Source organism: Pangasianodon hypophthalmus, chromosome 14 (genome assembly GCF_027358585.1).
Source record: "Pangasianodon hypophthalmus isolate fPanHyp1 chromosome 14, fPanHyp1.pri, whole genome shotgun sequence".
NCBI classification, from domain to species: domain Eukaryota; kingdom Metazoa; phylum Chordata; class Actinopteri; order Siluriformes; family Pangasiidae; genus Pangasianodon; species Pangasianodon hypophthalmus.
In genome coordinates this window covers 25,852,506-25,866,544 of record NC_069723.1, presented here as the reverse complement: position 1 = coordinate 25,866,544, position 14,039 = coordinate 25,852,506, and the positions used below count along the sequence as shown (strand labels likewise).

Below are 14,039 nucleotides of genomic sequence, written 5' to 3'. Positions count from 1 at the left end.
GCAACCTCTGTGATTTACACGCAGGTGATTTTAATAATCTGAACGTGGAGCTCGGAAAATCAGGTGTGGAACCCGACTCTGAATACCAGGAACTTTCCTGCACAAATACTGACGTAACTTTGGGATTTAAGTCACTGACTCTGAACACAGCTCTTTCTGTAATATACTCGATATTCCTTTTTAAAAGGAAAAGCTGGGATGTGTTTAATGCCCCACACGCCGGGTTAAAGGAAGCTGTTCGTGTGTCCGAGTGGAGTTATGATTTATAATTTCCTCATTCTGCAGTTTGTTATTACCTTTAAAAGCAGAAGTTAAAGGCTCAGTGTTGATCTGCTCTCGGCTCAGTGCTGCAGCTTCATCGCTATTAAACACCGTTCACTGTTTTAACCTGCTCAATTCCCAGGAACTGTCTGTGTCTTCACACTCACCTCAAACACACACTCACACTCCTCACACTCACACTCCTCACACTCACCTCAAACACACACTCTCACTCCTTACACTCACACTCCTCACACTCACACTCCTCACACTCACACTCCTTACACTCACCTCAAACACACGCTCACACTCACACTCCTCACACTCACACTCCTCACACTCACACTCACACTCACACTCCTCACACTCCTCACACTCACACTCCTTACACTCACCTCAAACACACACTCACACTCCTCACACTCACACTCCTCACACTCACACTCACACTCACACTCCTCACACTCCTCACACTCACACTCCTTACACTCACCTCAAACACACACTCACACTCCTCACACTCCTCACACTCACACTCCTTACACTCACCTCAAACACACACTCACACTCCTCACACTCCTCACACTCACACTCCTCACACTCCTCACACTCACACTCCTCACACTCACACTCCTCACACTCCTCACACTCACCTCAAACACACACTCCTCACACTCACACTCCTCACTCTCACACTCCTCACTGTCACACTCCTCACTCCTCACACTCACACTCCTTACACTCCTCACACTCACACTCCTCACACTCCTCACACTCACCTCACACTCACACTCCTCACACTCCTCACGCTCACACTCACCTCACACTCCTCACACTCACACTCCTCACAATCCTCACACTCACACTCCTCACACTCACCTCAAACACACACTCCTCACACTCACACTCCTCACACTCACCTCACACTCACACTCCTCACACTCACCTCACACTCACACTCCTCACACTCACCTCAAACACACACTCCTCACACTCACACTCCTTACACTCCTTACACTCTTCACACTCACACTCCTCACACTCACACCTCTCACAATCCTCACACTCACACTCCTCACACTCACACTCCTCACACTCCTCACACTCACACTCCTCACACTCACACCTCTCACACTCCTCACACTCACCTCAAACACACACTCCTCACACTCACACACCTTATACTCACACTCACACTCCTCACACTCACACTCCTCACTCTCACACTCCTCACACTCACCTCAAACGCACACTCCTCACACTCCTCAAACACACACTCCTCACACTCCTCAAACACACACTCCTCACTCTCACACACCTTATACTCACACTCACACTCCTCACACTCACCTCAAACACACACTCCTCACTCTCACACTCCTCACACTCACCTCAAACACACACTCCTCACTCTCACACTCCTCACACTCACACCTCTCACACTCCTCACACTCCTCACTCTCACACACCTTATACTCACACTCCTCACACTCACACTCCTCACACTCACCTCAAACACACACTCCTCACTCTCACACACCTTATACTCACACTCCTCACACTCCTCACTCTCACACACCTTATACTCACACTCCTCACACTCACCTTAAACACACACTCCTCACACTCCCCTCAAACACACACTCACAATCCTCACACTCACACTCACCTCAAACACACACTCACCTCAAACACACACTCCTCACACTCTTCACACTCACACTCCTCACACTCACACTCCTCACACTCACCTCAAACACACACTCCTCACACTCCCCTCAGACACACACTCACACTCCTCACACTCACCTCAAACACACACTCCTCACTCTCACCCACCTTATACTCACACTCCTCACTCTCACACACCTTATACTCACACTCCTCACACTCCTCACACTCATCTTAAACACACACTCCTCACACTCCCCTCAAACACACACTCACACTCCTCACACTCACACTCCTCACACTCCTCACACTCACCTCAAACACACACTCACCTCAAACACACACTCCTCACACTCCTCACACTCACACTCACCTCAAACACACACTCCTCACACTCCTCACACTCACCTCAAACACACACTCCTCACACTCACCTCAAACACACACACTCACCTGAAACACACACTCCTCACACTCACACTCCTCACACTCACACTCCTCATACTCACCTCAAACACACACTCCTCACTCTCCTCACAATCACACTCCTCACTCTCACTCTCACACTCACACTCCTCACACTCACATTCCTCACACTCACACTCCTCACACTCCTCACACTCACACTCCTCACACTCGCACTCACCTCAAACACACACTCCTCACTCTCACACACCTTATACTCACACTCCGCACTCTCCTCACAATCACACTCCTCACTCTCCTCACTCTCCTCACACTCCTCACACTCCTCACACTCACACTCCTCACTCTCCTTACTCTCACACTCCTCGCACTCCTCACACTCACACTCCTCACACTCACATTCCTCACTCTCACACTCCTCACACTCCTCACACTCGCACTCACCTCAAACACACACTCCTCACTCTCACACACCTTATACTCACACTCCGCACTCTCCTCACACTCACACTCCTCACACTCCTCACACTCACCTCAAACACACACTACTCACTCTCACACTCCTCACACTCACCTCAAACACACACTCCTCACTCTCACACACCTTATACTCACACTCCTCACACTCACACTCCTCACTCTCACACTCCTCACTCTCACACTCCTCACACTCACCTCAAACACACACTCCTCACTCTCACACACCTTATACTCACACTCCTCACACTCCTCACACTCACACTACTCACTCTCACACTCCTCACTCTCACAATCCTCAGTTCTGACTTGGTTCAAGTACCAAGAAGCTAAATATTAAAAAGGTTCTAGGTATTAAGAAGAAAAATAATTAGCAATAATTTGGAGTTTGTACTGGTTCTATATAGAACATTTAAAGCTTCCATCCGAGGAACTAAAGAACCCTATATTTGACCTTTGTACAATCCATATCCATTCCCCTTTAACACACCTCTTTACACACACACACACACACACATTCTGTCTCAAACTGTGGTTCTTAGCTTCCAAAAACCTTCAACTTGGAACCTTTCTATTGCAGGGTTTTACGTAACACATTTAAGGTTCCTGCTGGAGAGACAAACAACATTTAAGTGTAGATTACAAAAACATACTTCATTATACACTTTTCTCTTTTAAATAAAGGGGAAAATCAGTGAATACTGTTAATTTCTTAAAATGAGCACAAACCTGTTAAATAAACGTGTGAAATGTTTAATCTGTCACACTGTCTCTGTGTTTAAGTGGAAGATCGGCTTGTTAAACCGTTCCCATTATAAATCAGTGTGAAGCAGAAGTGCGGTTCTGAGCTCGGCTCTAAATCATCATTTCTATAAATATCTGACTCTACACTACACACTGATACACACCTTTATTTCATCATAGCGTTTATTAACATTACAGAGTCGTTGTGTGGTTCTCAAAGAGGGGTCTGGGAGACCCAGAGGTCTGTGATTTTAATTTATTTACAGAGATAGAAATCACAATCACCTTTATCACAGTTAGTATTTATTCACTGAGGGTTTATTTATCGGTCTGTTGACGTGAATTGAATGTGTTTTAATCCAAACACGTCATAAACACCTCGGCCTAAATATGTTCAGCTTAGACTGAATGTGTTCGGTCCGTCAAAAGCTCATGGATAAAAAATATTTATGGCTCTAATAAATAGCCTAGAAATAACTGTACATAGAAATAAGAAGCAATATATTCGAATAGATGGTTAAAAAAATCTGCTGAGGGGGTGCGGGGAATTTATTTCATTTACTCACAGTTGAAAAGCGCTGGTTTAAATGAATAATTTGTTGATATCATTTGGGAAATAGAACCAGCTATGTTCATTAGAAAATATCGTGTGCAGGTACAAATAAAAACAACAATCTCAGGAGTGTAAATAAAACACAATCCCATTCACACCTCTATTTCATACCCTGTGTAACACACTTACTAATGCAGATATCTGTACTTCACAAATAGTGTGTTATACGTGACTTTTTTCTGGTGTATCATTAATTCAGTGATGTTTGTTGATTTATTAAAGCAGTTTAAGAGGCTGGCTGATATATAAAGTGTATAAAATCAAGGCGTGTAGAAACCGATCTAATTATTTAATAATTAAATAAATAATTCTCACTAAGTGTCTCAGGTGTAAATGTAAATGTAAAGTGTCCGACTCACCTCAACAGAAACCTACACAATATTAAGAGAATTTATTCTGAGTGTGAGATCGACTCGTTAAACAGGCTGCAGTTCTATAAATCTGCACAGTTTTATAATATTTAACTTCAGGATGCTGCAGGAATGGAGAACTGTCCATCAGTCACCGGGGCAGAACCTGGAGCTCTACACTTTACTGTAGCTCTGGTTCCCAAACCACAAATCACCGGAGGGACAGAAGCTGCCATCAGACGGAGGCTATAAAGATGAAGACGAGTGACGAGCTTCCTCTCACACGGAACACGCGGCGCTGAAGGTAAGAGAGAAATCGTCATCATGCTCAGTTTGGTAAAAGGTTTAGAGCGACGCTTTTCAGAGCCACTGATCCAGAGCTGAGAGATATGATGATTATGATGATACAGTATCGATCTCAGGATTTATTACATCACACACTTTCCTGAGAGTTTTGTCTCAGAGACAATCAGAGAGATAATGATTATTAAGTTGTGTATTGTGTGTTATGTTGTGTATTGCGTATTGTGTTGTGTATTAAGTTGTATATTGTGTGTTAGGTTGTGTATCATTAGGTGTGTATTAAGTTGTGTATTGTGTATTGTGTTGTGTGTTAAGTTGTGTATTGTGTGTTATGTTGTGTATTGCATATTGTGTTGTGTATTAAGTTGTGTATTGTGTTTTATGTTGTGTTTTTTTTTGTCATGTTGCACACATTACACGAGACTGATTGACAGAGATACAGTAATTCCTCTGTACAGCTCTATACTGTAGTACAGTGTGTTACTGTAGCGTGCTGTACTGTAATGCTAGACTGTGTCATGTGACCAGATGACGGTGTCGTACACTCTGGAGGTGGCGAACGCTCGCTTCGCTGGATTCACCAAACTTCTGCTCCGATGGAGGGGCAGCATTTACAAACTGCTCTATAAAGAGTTCCTCGTCTTCTGCTTACTGTACGGCCTCTTCAGTGTCGTATACAGGTACACACACACGCACACACACACACATACACACACATACACACATTAAAGATGATAGATAAATAGATAGATAGATAGAGAGAGAGATAGATAGATAGATAGATAGAGAGATAGATAGATCACTTTATTAATCTCAGAGGGAAATTCACAAATCAGCTGATAAACAGCTAACGCTCATATAACGTTCAGCTAACGCTCATGTAATGCTGCATTACATTGTGTGTTCTGTTGTGTGTTATGTATTGTGTATTAAGTTGTGTATTGTGTGTTAAGTTGTGTATTAAGTTGTGTATTAAGTTGTACTTTGTGTGTTAAGTTGTGTACTAAATTGTGCATTGTGTGTTAAGTTGTGTATTATGTTGTGTATTAAGTTGTATATTGTGGGTTATGTTGTGTATTCAATTGTGTATTGTGTGTTACGTTGTGTATTATCAGGTGTGTATTAAGTGAAGTTCAGCAGGAGCTTTTTGAGAGAGCTGCACGTCACTGTAATAAATTCGCTAAACTCATTCCCATGTCATTTGTTCTCGGTGAGTCAGATATCACACACACACACACACACACACACACAACTTCAGCTTTAACACTAACACAACTTCAGCTTCAACACTAACACAACTTTAACACTAACACAACTTCAGCTTCAACACTAACACAACTTTAACACTTCATCAGTCTGTCTCTTCATCTTACTGGGTAAAATTTCCTCAAAGCATCACATCACACAGAGCGTCGTTAAATGGTAGAGCGAGCATCACACTGAACTCTCTCTCTCTCTCTCTCGCTCTCACTCCATCTCTCTCTCTCTCTCTCTCTCTCTCTCTCTCCATCTCTCTCTCTCACTCTCACTCCATCTCTCTCTCGCTCTCTTTCTCCATCTCTCTCTTGCTCTCACTCCATCTCTCTCTCTCACTCTCACTCCATCTCTCTCTCGCTCTCACTCCATCTCTCTCTCGCTCTCACTCCATCTCTCTCTCTCACTCTCACTCCATCTCTCTCTCGCTCTCACTCCATCTCTCTCTCTCACTCTCACTCCATCTCTCTCTCGCTCTCTTTCTCCATCTCTCTCCATCTCTCTCTCCATCTCTCTCTCTCTCATTCTCTCTCCATCTCTCTCTCTTGCTCTCTCTCTCTCTCTCTCTCTCTCTCTCCCAGTTAAGATGATCTTAACTTTGCAATGCTTTTGGGAAACTGATCAGTGTAAACAGTCCTGAGGGAAACAGAGCTCTAAACCTCCTCCTGACTGCAGGTGTGTGTGTGTGTGTGTGTGTGTGTTTGTGTGTGTGTGTGTGTTTCAGGTTTTTACATCTCAACGGCATTCCAGCGTTGGTGGGGTCAGTACACCAGTTTTCCTCTTCCTGATAATCTGATGATGGTGGTTTCGGGGAACGTGCACGGTGTTGATGAGCGCGGCCGGATGATGAGGCGTACGCTCATGAGATACGCGAACCTGTCGTCCGTCCTCATCCTGCGCTCCATCAGCACACGCGTACGCAAGCGCTTCCGCACACTCGAGGACATCGTGGAGGCAGGTACTGAGCCACGCCCATCTGTAAATAAAAAAAATACATAAAAAAGCAGGAAATTAATAAAAATAATGCAAAAAAAATACATAAAAAAGATATTAATAAAATAATAAAATTTAAAATAACAAATTATACCATTAAAATGAAAATATTTTTTCAAATTTAAAAAAGTTTCAAAAATAAACTTCAATTTGAGTGTACATACTTTTTATGTTGTATATATAAACTATGAAGTCATCTAAAGTCTAATATCTAATGTTTAATAATCTAATATCTAATCGTCAATAAGTTTTCTTAAAGTAAGGAGATGTTTATGTAACATGTATGGAAGGAGTCTCCAGTGTCAGCGCTTTGTAACACTCAGAGGTAAAGCTGTAGCTGTAAGTTTTCTGACGTCTTCAGGACAGAGGAGTTTACGCTTCTTTGCGGTTTCTCAGTAACATGCGGAACAAGCTGCGATTTTTATTTTCTCTTATTAAGTTGAAGAGAGAGAATAAAGAGACGCTGGTGAGGGAACGAGTGTTTATAGCTGCTATAACGTAAGCGACAACAGGAACTCACTCGTCTCATGAACATTAAACTGATCTATAAATGGGTTGAAAGTGTGACGTGTCGTTCAGTAATAAATGAAAAGTTGTAATTGTTGGTAAGTTGCTGTGGTGTAAGAGGAATAAAACACTCGGGGATGTCAGGGAGGTAACAGTAACTCCTCCTCATCACACCATCCTGTCACTGTACTGTAACACACACACACACACACACACACACACACACAGAGTGTGTATTAGTAGATAATAAGTGTGTTTATGGTTTTTCCCTGCAGGGTTTATGACTGAGGAGGAGTTAAAGGCTCTGAATCATCTGCACTCAGACTTTAATAAATACTGGATGCCGCTGACGTGGTTCGCTAATTTGGCATCAAGAGCGAGAGAAGAGGGACGAGTGAAAGATGACATCGCTCTCAGACTGCTGATGGATGTGAGTGTGTTTACTCACACACACACACACACACACGCACACACACTAACTGTATTCTGTGTGTGTAGGAGCTGAATAATTACAGAGGGAAATGCAGTATGCTCTTCCACTATGACTGGATCAGCATCCCGCTCGTCTACACTCAGGTAACTCACCTGCACACACACACACACACACACACACACACACACAGACACACACACACACACCTTCACACAGACACAACTGCCACCAGGGGAAGCCCTAAAACATTGGAGTCACTCTAAATATACTTCATATTTCTGTTAAGTGCTTTTTGGATCTCCACATTCAGATTAAAATCAGATCTAGTGTTTTTTTTTCCTTTGCTGTTGAATGTAATACGATGTAACATAAAACAAGAGAGATTAATTTTTTCATTTAAAAATGAAAACTAAAAAGACTAATATGATGATATCTGAGTGAGAAGATTTTGCGAGTGTTGAAATAAATGTAACAGGAGTCTCGTATAGCAGCGATATATCACTGCACGCATAGAGCTAGCTTTAATTCTCACATTAATCACTGGTTTAACTGAACAAAATGGCTTCCACACTCATTATTCAGCAGCTCAGAGAATAGCACTTGATCCAGCGCAGACTGTTATTTTACATTTTATTATTTATATGGAGCTCTGACAGTTACTCGAGCGCAACTTAATGAAGCCACGAGACACTAAATGGATGTGATGAAATCGTAATGTGTGTGTGTGAGATGTAGGAGATTTTATCACAATTTTAATTCACTATGTTGATTTGATGAATTAATAAAATAAAGTCAGTGTTGGTGTTAATTCGATGCTGTAAAGAAAACGTGCTCACTGTGTGAAGGATAATCTGACCTAGCGCTCATCTGCTACGCTTACAGAGAAACTTTACCTTCATTCATCACTTTATCCTGAAAATATTCCCTCCTCCAGATAAACCGTGTCTCTGATTAAGACGCGTCTCCTCCCATGTCCTCCGTGTGGAAAAAAAAACCTTTTCATGGACTTTAAAGTGACGATATTATAAATTAATGAATATTGTTATATTTATGTATTTAATATTGACCTTGAATGACATTCCATAGTGTGTGTGAGTGTGTTTACAGCCAGAGCATCAATGTCAGAGTGACATATTGTAGTTATATTAAACTGTCAGACGGTGGCACTGGACTTAACGCTGCTCCTCACTCGAGCCGAAATCACGCAAGAAAAACGTGTGTTCGCATCGTAGCTAAACTAAAGTAACCAGTGAGCAAATCTCCACTGTGCTCATTTTCATTTTAGGCCATTTTCACTGTTTCTTGCAAATGTATTAGTATTAAATCAACATTCATCTTTTCATCAACACTTCTGAATTCACTCTGTGTGTGTGTGTGTGTGTGTGTTTAGGTGGTTACGATAGCCGTGTACTCTTTCTTTGCTTTCTGTCTGATCGGACGGCAGTTTGTGAGGCCTGAGAAAGTGGACGAGCACAAAGTCCACGTGGATCTGTACGTCCCCGTCTTCACACTGCTCGAGTTCTTCTTCTACGCCGGCTGGCTGAAGGTGAGACGTTAGAGAAAAAAAGAATTTATTCTTTTAATTTAATTTTTAATTCTTTTAAAAAGATTTAAACTCTCACGTCGAAATGACGTTTTAAATTCTGCCTTAAAAGCGAAACAAAACTTGAAAAATGATTTCACCGTCATCGCTTCACTGTGGGCGTGTCCCAAACCACACCCCTTTAATCACTACTCAGGTCATGTGCCATCGTTAGTGCCATCTTTAGACACCACAGTGCATTATGGGTATTTTGTTTTTCCCACATGATTAGAGTTATTATTCATCGTGTTAATCGTGTTTGTTCAGGTCGGGGAATTGATCATCAACCCGTTTGGTGAGGACGATGATGATTTTGAAACAAATCAGCTGATTGATCGAAACATTCAGGTTTATTACACATCACACTCAATTACACAAATAACACACAGCTAGTCACATTAGCATAAATGCTATATTAGCATAAATATTATGATTTCTTTTACTAATTTATTAATGTTAATTATTAATGTTAATTAATAATCAACAGCAGTGCACTTCATGATGCAGATATGAGGATGAGGAGATGAGGATGAGGAGATGAGGAGATGAGGGGATGAGGATGAGGGGATGAAGGGATGAGGATGAGGGGATGAGGATGAGGGGATGAGGATGAGGGGATGAGGGGGATGACGGGGATGAGGGGATGAGGATGAGGGGATGAAGGGATGAGGATGAGGGGATGAGGATGAGGAGATGAGGATGAAGGGATGAGGGTGAGGGGATGAGGGGATGAGAATATGGGGATGAGGGGATGAGGGGATGAGGAGATGAGGATGAGGGGATGAGGGGATGAGGGGATGAGGGGATGAGGGGATGAGGATGAGGGGATGAGGAGATGAGGCTGAGGGGATGAGGGGATGAGGGGATGAGGATGAGGGGATGAGGATATGGGGATGAGGGGATGAGGAGATGGGGATGAGGGGATGAGGGGATGAGGAGATGAGGGGATGAGGATATGGGGATGAGGGGATGAGGAGATGAGGATGAGGGGATGAGGGGATGAGGATATGGGGATGAGGGGATGGGGGGATGAGGATGAGGGGATGAGGATATGGGGATGAGGGGATGAGGAGATGAGGATGAGGGGATGAGGAGATGAGGGGATGAGGATATGGGGATGAGGGGATGGGGGGATGAGGGGATGAGGGGATGAGGGGATGAGGATGGGGATGAGGGGATGAGGATATGGGGATGAGGGGATGAGGGGATGAGGGGATGGGGGGATGAGGATGAGGATGAGGGGATGAGAAGAAGAAGAGGATCATTTCTGATCTGTAAAAACATCTCTCCATGTTTCTGTCAGGTGTCGATGCTCGCTGTGGACGACATGCACCAAAACCTTCCTCCTCTCCAGAAGGACAAATACTGGACGGATAAAGCTCTGAGCCGTGCGTTCACTCCAGCGCGGCCCGTCTTCATGGGCTCTACATACGACATGAGGTCACTTCCTGTTTCTCTCATCTGTCTAACGCCACACTCCCTCTGAGGACGTGCGGTCAGTTGCCTCGTTATGAAGCGTCGTTATGAAGCGTCGTTATGAAGCCTCGTTATGAAGCCTCGTTACTCCGTCCAGCGTGGACGTGGTGTATAATCCCGACCTTCAGTTACACTCAACCTGCATGAATAAAACATCTCAGCAGCACCGTTTCTACAGAAACCAGTTTATAAAATAGCTAAATAAGTGCGAATTAAACATATAAATGCAAACTCCGCCTTCACACCTTAGGCCACGCCCCCTACCTATGTCTGATGCTGAGGAAGAACGTGAATTTACACTGCGAGTGTTTGCAAGTTTGTCCTTTTTTTTAATCGATCTATCGTTTATAGATAAGAGTTCATCATACAGAGACAGAAAAAACATCTACAGGTCTGTTAGAGACACAGAGCGGAGTGACGAGACGCCACAGTGGGAGGAGTTAACCCGGCTTTACAAAGTGAGTTGAGATCGGCGATCTTAGAACGCAACGACAAAGTAAGTGTGTATGAGTGTGTGAGTGTGTGTGTGTGAGAAATCTGTGATTAAAGTCTCAGAGTGTGAGCGCTGGTATGACACTCGTCTAAAATCCACCAACAGGCAAACTCACGGCGCAGCTACAGATACGGTAGCGGCGATGGAGAAGCGTAAAGCAAACGCGCTAATGCACAGAAAAACCTCCAGCTCACTGTGAAGAACGTGTGTGTTTGTACGTGTGCGTGTGTCTGTTTGTACGTGTGCGTGTGTGTGTGCACAAGCTGATTTCCGGAGCACGTTGATGGATGACGTGAGCAGAACGTCGTCGTGTTCTTTAATCGCAGGTCTATCGTTAGAGGATCTTCACGGAGACGGAGACGCGCGCGATCACACACACTGTTACAGAATTCACATCACACTTTACTGTACAGGATCTCGTACAGCGTGACGAGGAATCATCTTAAATAATCACTTTAATAATAATAATAAACTGAAGGCTATACACTCCCATTCCATCGCTAGCTACATTACTGTCACAGCTCCAGTGCAAAACTAAAGAAGCACATCAGACACTGAACATCCACTGTGGACATAAACAACTTTATAACTTTAATAACTTGAATCTTTTACATTCCTATGACTTAAGAACTGAAGTTCAGAGAAGCTGAGCATGTACTATAACGGTAAACTTATACATGAGGATGTTATACAGTATGTAGTTTAGCTGTAGAAGGAGACATGGCTGATGAGTGATAATCGTATTTTAGTTGTATAATTGTATATTTCTTGTTTATCAGGGTGACTGATGAGGACGTGGAGGACGTCATGGCTGATTATCCGATGCTCCCGGTCAGCGTTTGGCCTCCGGCTGCACGGAAACAGAAGATAAGCCGAGGAGCGAAGCGACTCTGCTGCTGTAGTAAACACGCAGCATCTGATCAGAACACACACGAAAAAGAAGCCGAGAGAATCGACATGATACCGGATAAGACACACAGTCCAGCGCAGTGTGAGGACACGGTGCAGACGCAGACGCAGACGCAGGAGCAGGAGCAGACGCAGACGCAGTGTGTGCTGGCTTTAGAGCAGTCTGATGAAGACCAGCACACAGATCATCACAGTTCAGATCACTGAGAGACGAGACGCCGTGATCACCTCAGATAAACACCTGACCGTCTCTCGAACAGGAGAAGTTTAACCAGCGTATCGCACTCACACCGCTCCGTAACGTAAAACAATTCCTCAGTGTTTATCTCTGTACTGGATAAACCATGGATTTTTTTTTATACACAGTCCACAATGAAGTTAAATGAAGTTGTGTCTTGGAAGAAATCATGTCACAGTCATGCAACTTGTTATAAAAAACGTGTTAATCATAGAAGTAGATTAAGAGGCTTTAATAAACTGGATTAAATCCACATCTGGATTTCTGTAAAGCTGCTTTGTGACAGTGTGTAAAATCTGTAATGTCTATAATGACTAAATCACAATCTGAGTCAGGGATAGAAACGGCCTTAGATCTAGATTTAAATATGAAAACTTGCAAATATTATATGATGAAGGTTTAAATGAAACCTTTAAAGAGACCTCAGTTTAATGTCGTTTCTCAGAGGAGAGATTATTCAGATTATCCGTCAGTGTAGAACATTGAGCTCCACAATCCATAAATAAATTCTCACACATTACTGATGCTTTACAGGATTTACACATCATTACTTTTTAAAATTGCATAAAATAAATACAGGGATCACTTTTTTTTCCTTTTTTTTTTTGGAGCACAAGCTTTCATCTGTGACTCAAAACAAATAAAATCTCGTCTCCAATCACTCTGAAGTTCAGGGTTTTTTGTGTGTAAGAGTCTGTAGTGTGTAAAGAATACTTAATAAACTAACAGCTGATCACATCAGGATCACTGCTACGTCCAGACGACAGGAATATCAAACATCTCAGAACTTCCAGGCTGTAGAGCTGCAGGCTACAACCAGACTCTCATTCTCATTCACAACAATAAATATATCTAGAAGTCTTTCATCCATCATCTGATCATCATTGTCTTCATCTGCTATGTTCTCCAAAGTTTCCAGCTCTCCGTTATTCCAGTCAGGACGTCATATACCTGCTAAATGACTTTATTTACAGAGGAGCAGTAACTTTAAACTTGTTTTTTAGATTCACTTTGATGTTTTTATTCCACAATTCCTGCACTGAGCAATAACTTTAATGTCAATCCAGTATGTCCATAAAACAGAGAGAAGAGAAGAGGATCGTTACGTTGTTGTGTGGTGCGTTTAGATGTTTGCTCTTTAGCATTAGATCCACCACAAACTAACATCTGCAGTTCATCTTTAATGCCATCATTCTGTTCATCATTAGTGAAACGATTAGATTAAAAGCATTATCTCTCAGTACAGGGAGATTCAGTTTAATCTAGTTTAATTCAGTTCAGATTATAGTCTGGAAGTATTTCAAATTAA

The 14,039-nt window shown here is 42.8% G+C and overlaps 1 protein-coding gene and 1 long non-coding RNA gene across 3 annotated transcripts; one reads left to right on the top strand and one right to left on the bottom strand.

Annotated features, from left to right (window-relative positions):
• Positions 1 to 4,568: 4,568 nt before the first annotated feature.
• LOC117599080 (uncharacterized) lies at positions 4,569 to 6,965 on the bottom strand. The gene is made up of 2 exons (XR_008303568.1): positions 6,832 to 6,965; positions 4,569 to 5,507 (listed from the first exon to the last, which is right to left on the bottom strand). It is a non-coding gene; the product is annotated as an uncharacterized LOC117599080 (long non-coding RNA).
• best4 (bestrophin 4) lies at positions 4,771 to 13,306 on the top strand. Of its 2 annotated transcripts, XM_053239716.1 has the most exons (10): positions 4,771 to 4,846; positions 5,374 to 5,525; positions 5,961 to 6,055; positions 6,824 to 7,057; positions 7,875 to 8,029; positions 8,098 to 8,175; positions 9,423 to 9,578; positions 9,882 to 9,962; positions 10,918 to 11,054; positions 12,363 to 13,306. In XM_053239716.1, the coding sequence occupies exons 2-10, from the start codon at positions 5,374 to 5,376 to the stop codon at positions 12,697 to 12,699; spliced, it is 1,425 nt and encodes a 474-aa protein (XP_053095691.1). In that variant the 5' UTR covers positions 4,771 to 4,846; the 3' UTR covers positions 12,700 to 13,306. The 2 variants fall into 2 exon arrangements, with proteins under 2 accessions (XP_053095691.1, XP_034166595.2); XM_034310704.2 differs by lacking the exon at positions 4,771 to 4,846 and having other exon boundaries at positions 5,305 to 5,525.
• The last annotated feature ends 733 nt before the right edge of the window (positions 13,307 to 14,039 follow it).

Bases quoted from the DNA above. Each gene is read 5' to 3' on its own strand.
- best4 (XM_053239716.1), top strand. From the start codon at position 5,374: ATGACGGTGTCGTACACTCTGGAGGTGGCGAACGCTCGCTTCGCTGGA. The intron at 6,056-6,823 runs GTGAGTCAGATA...TGTGTGTTTCAG, and splicing joins TCCCATGTCATTTGTTCTCG to GTTTTTACATCTCAACGGCA. The intron at 8,176-9,422 runs GTAACTCACCTG...GTGTGTGTTTAG, and splicing joins TCCCGCTCGTCTACACTCAG to GTGGTTACGATAGCCGTGTA.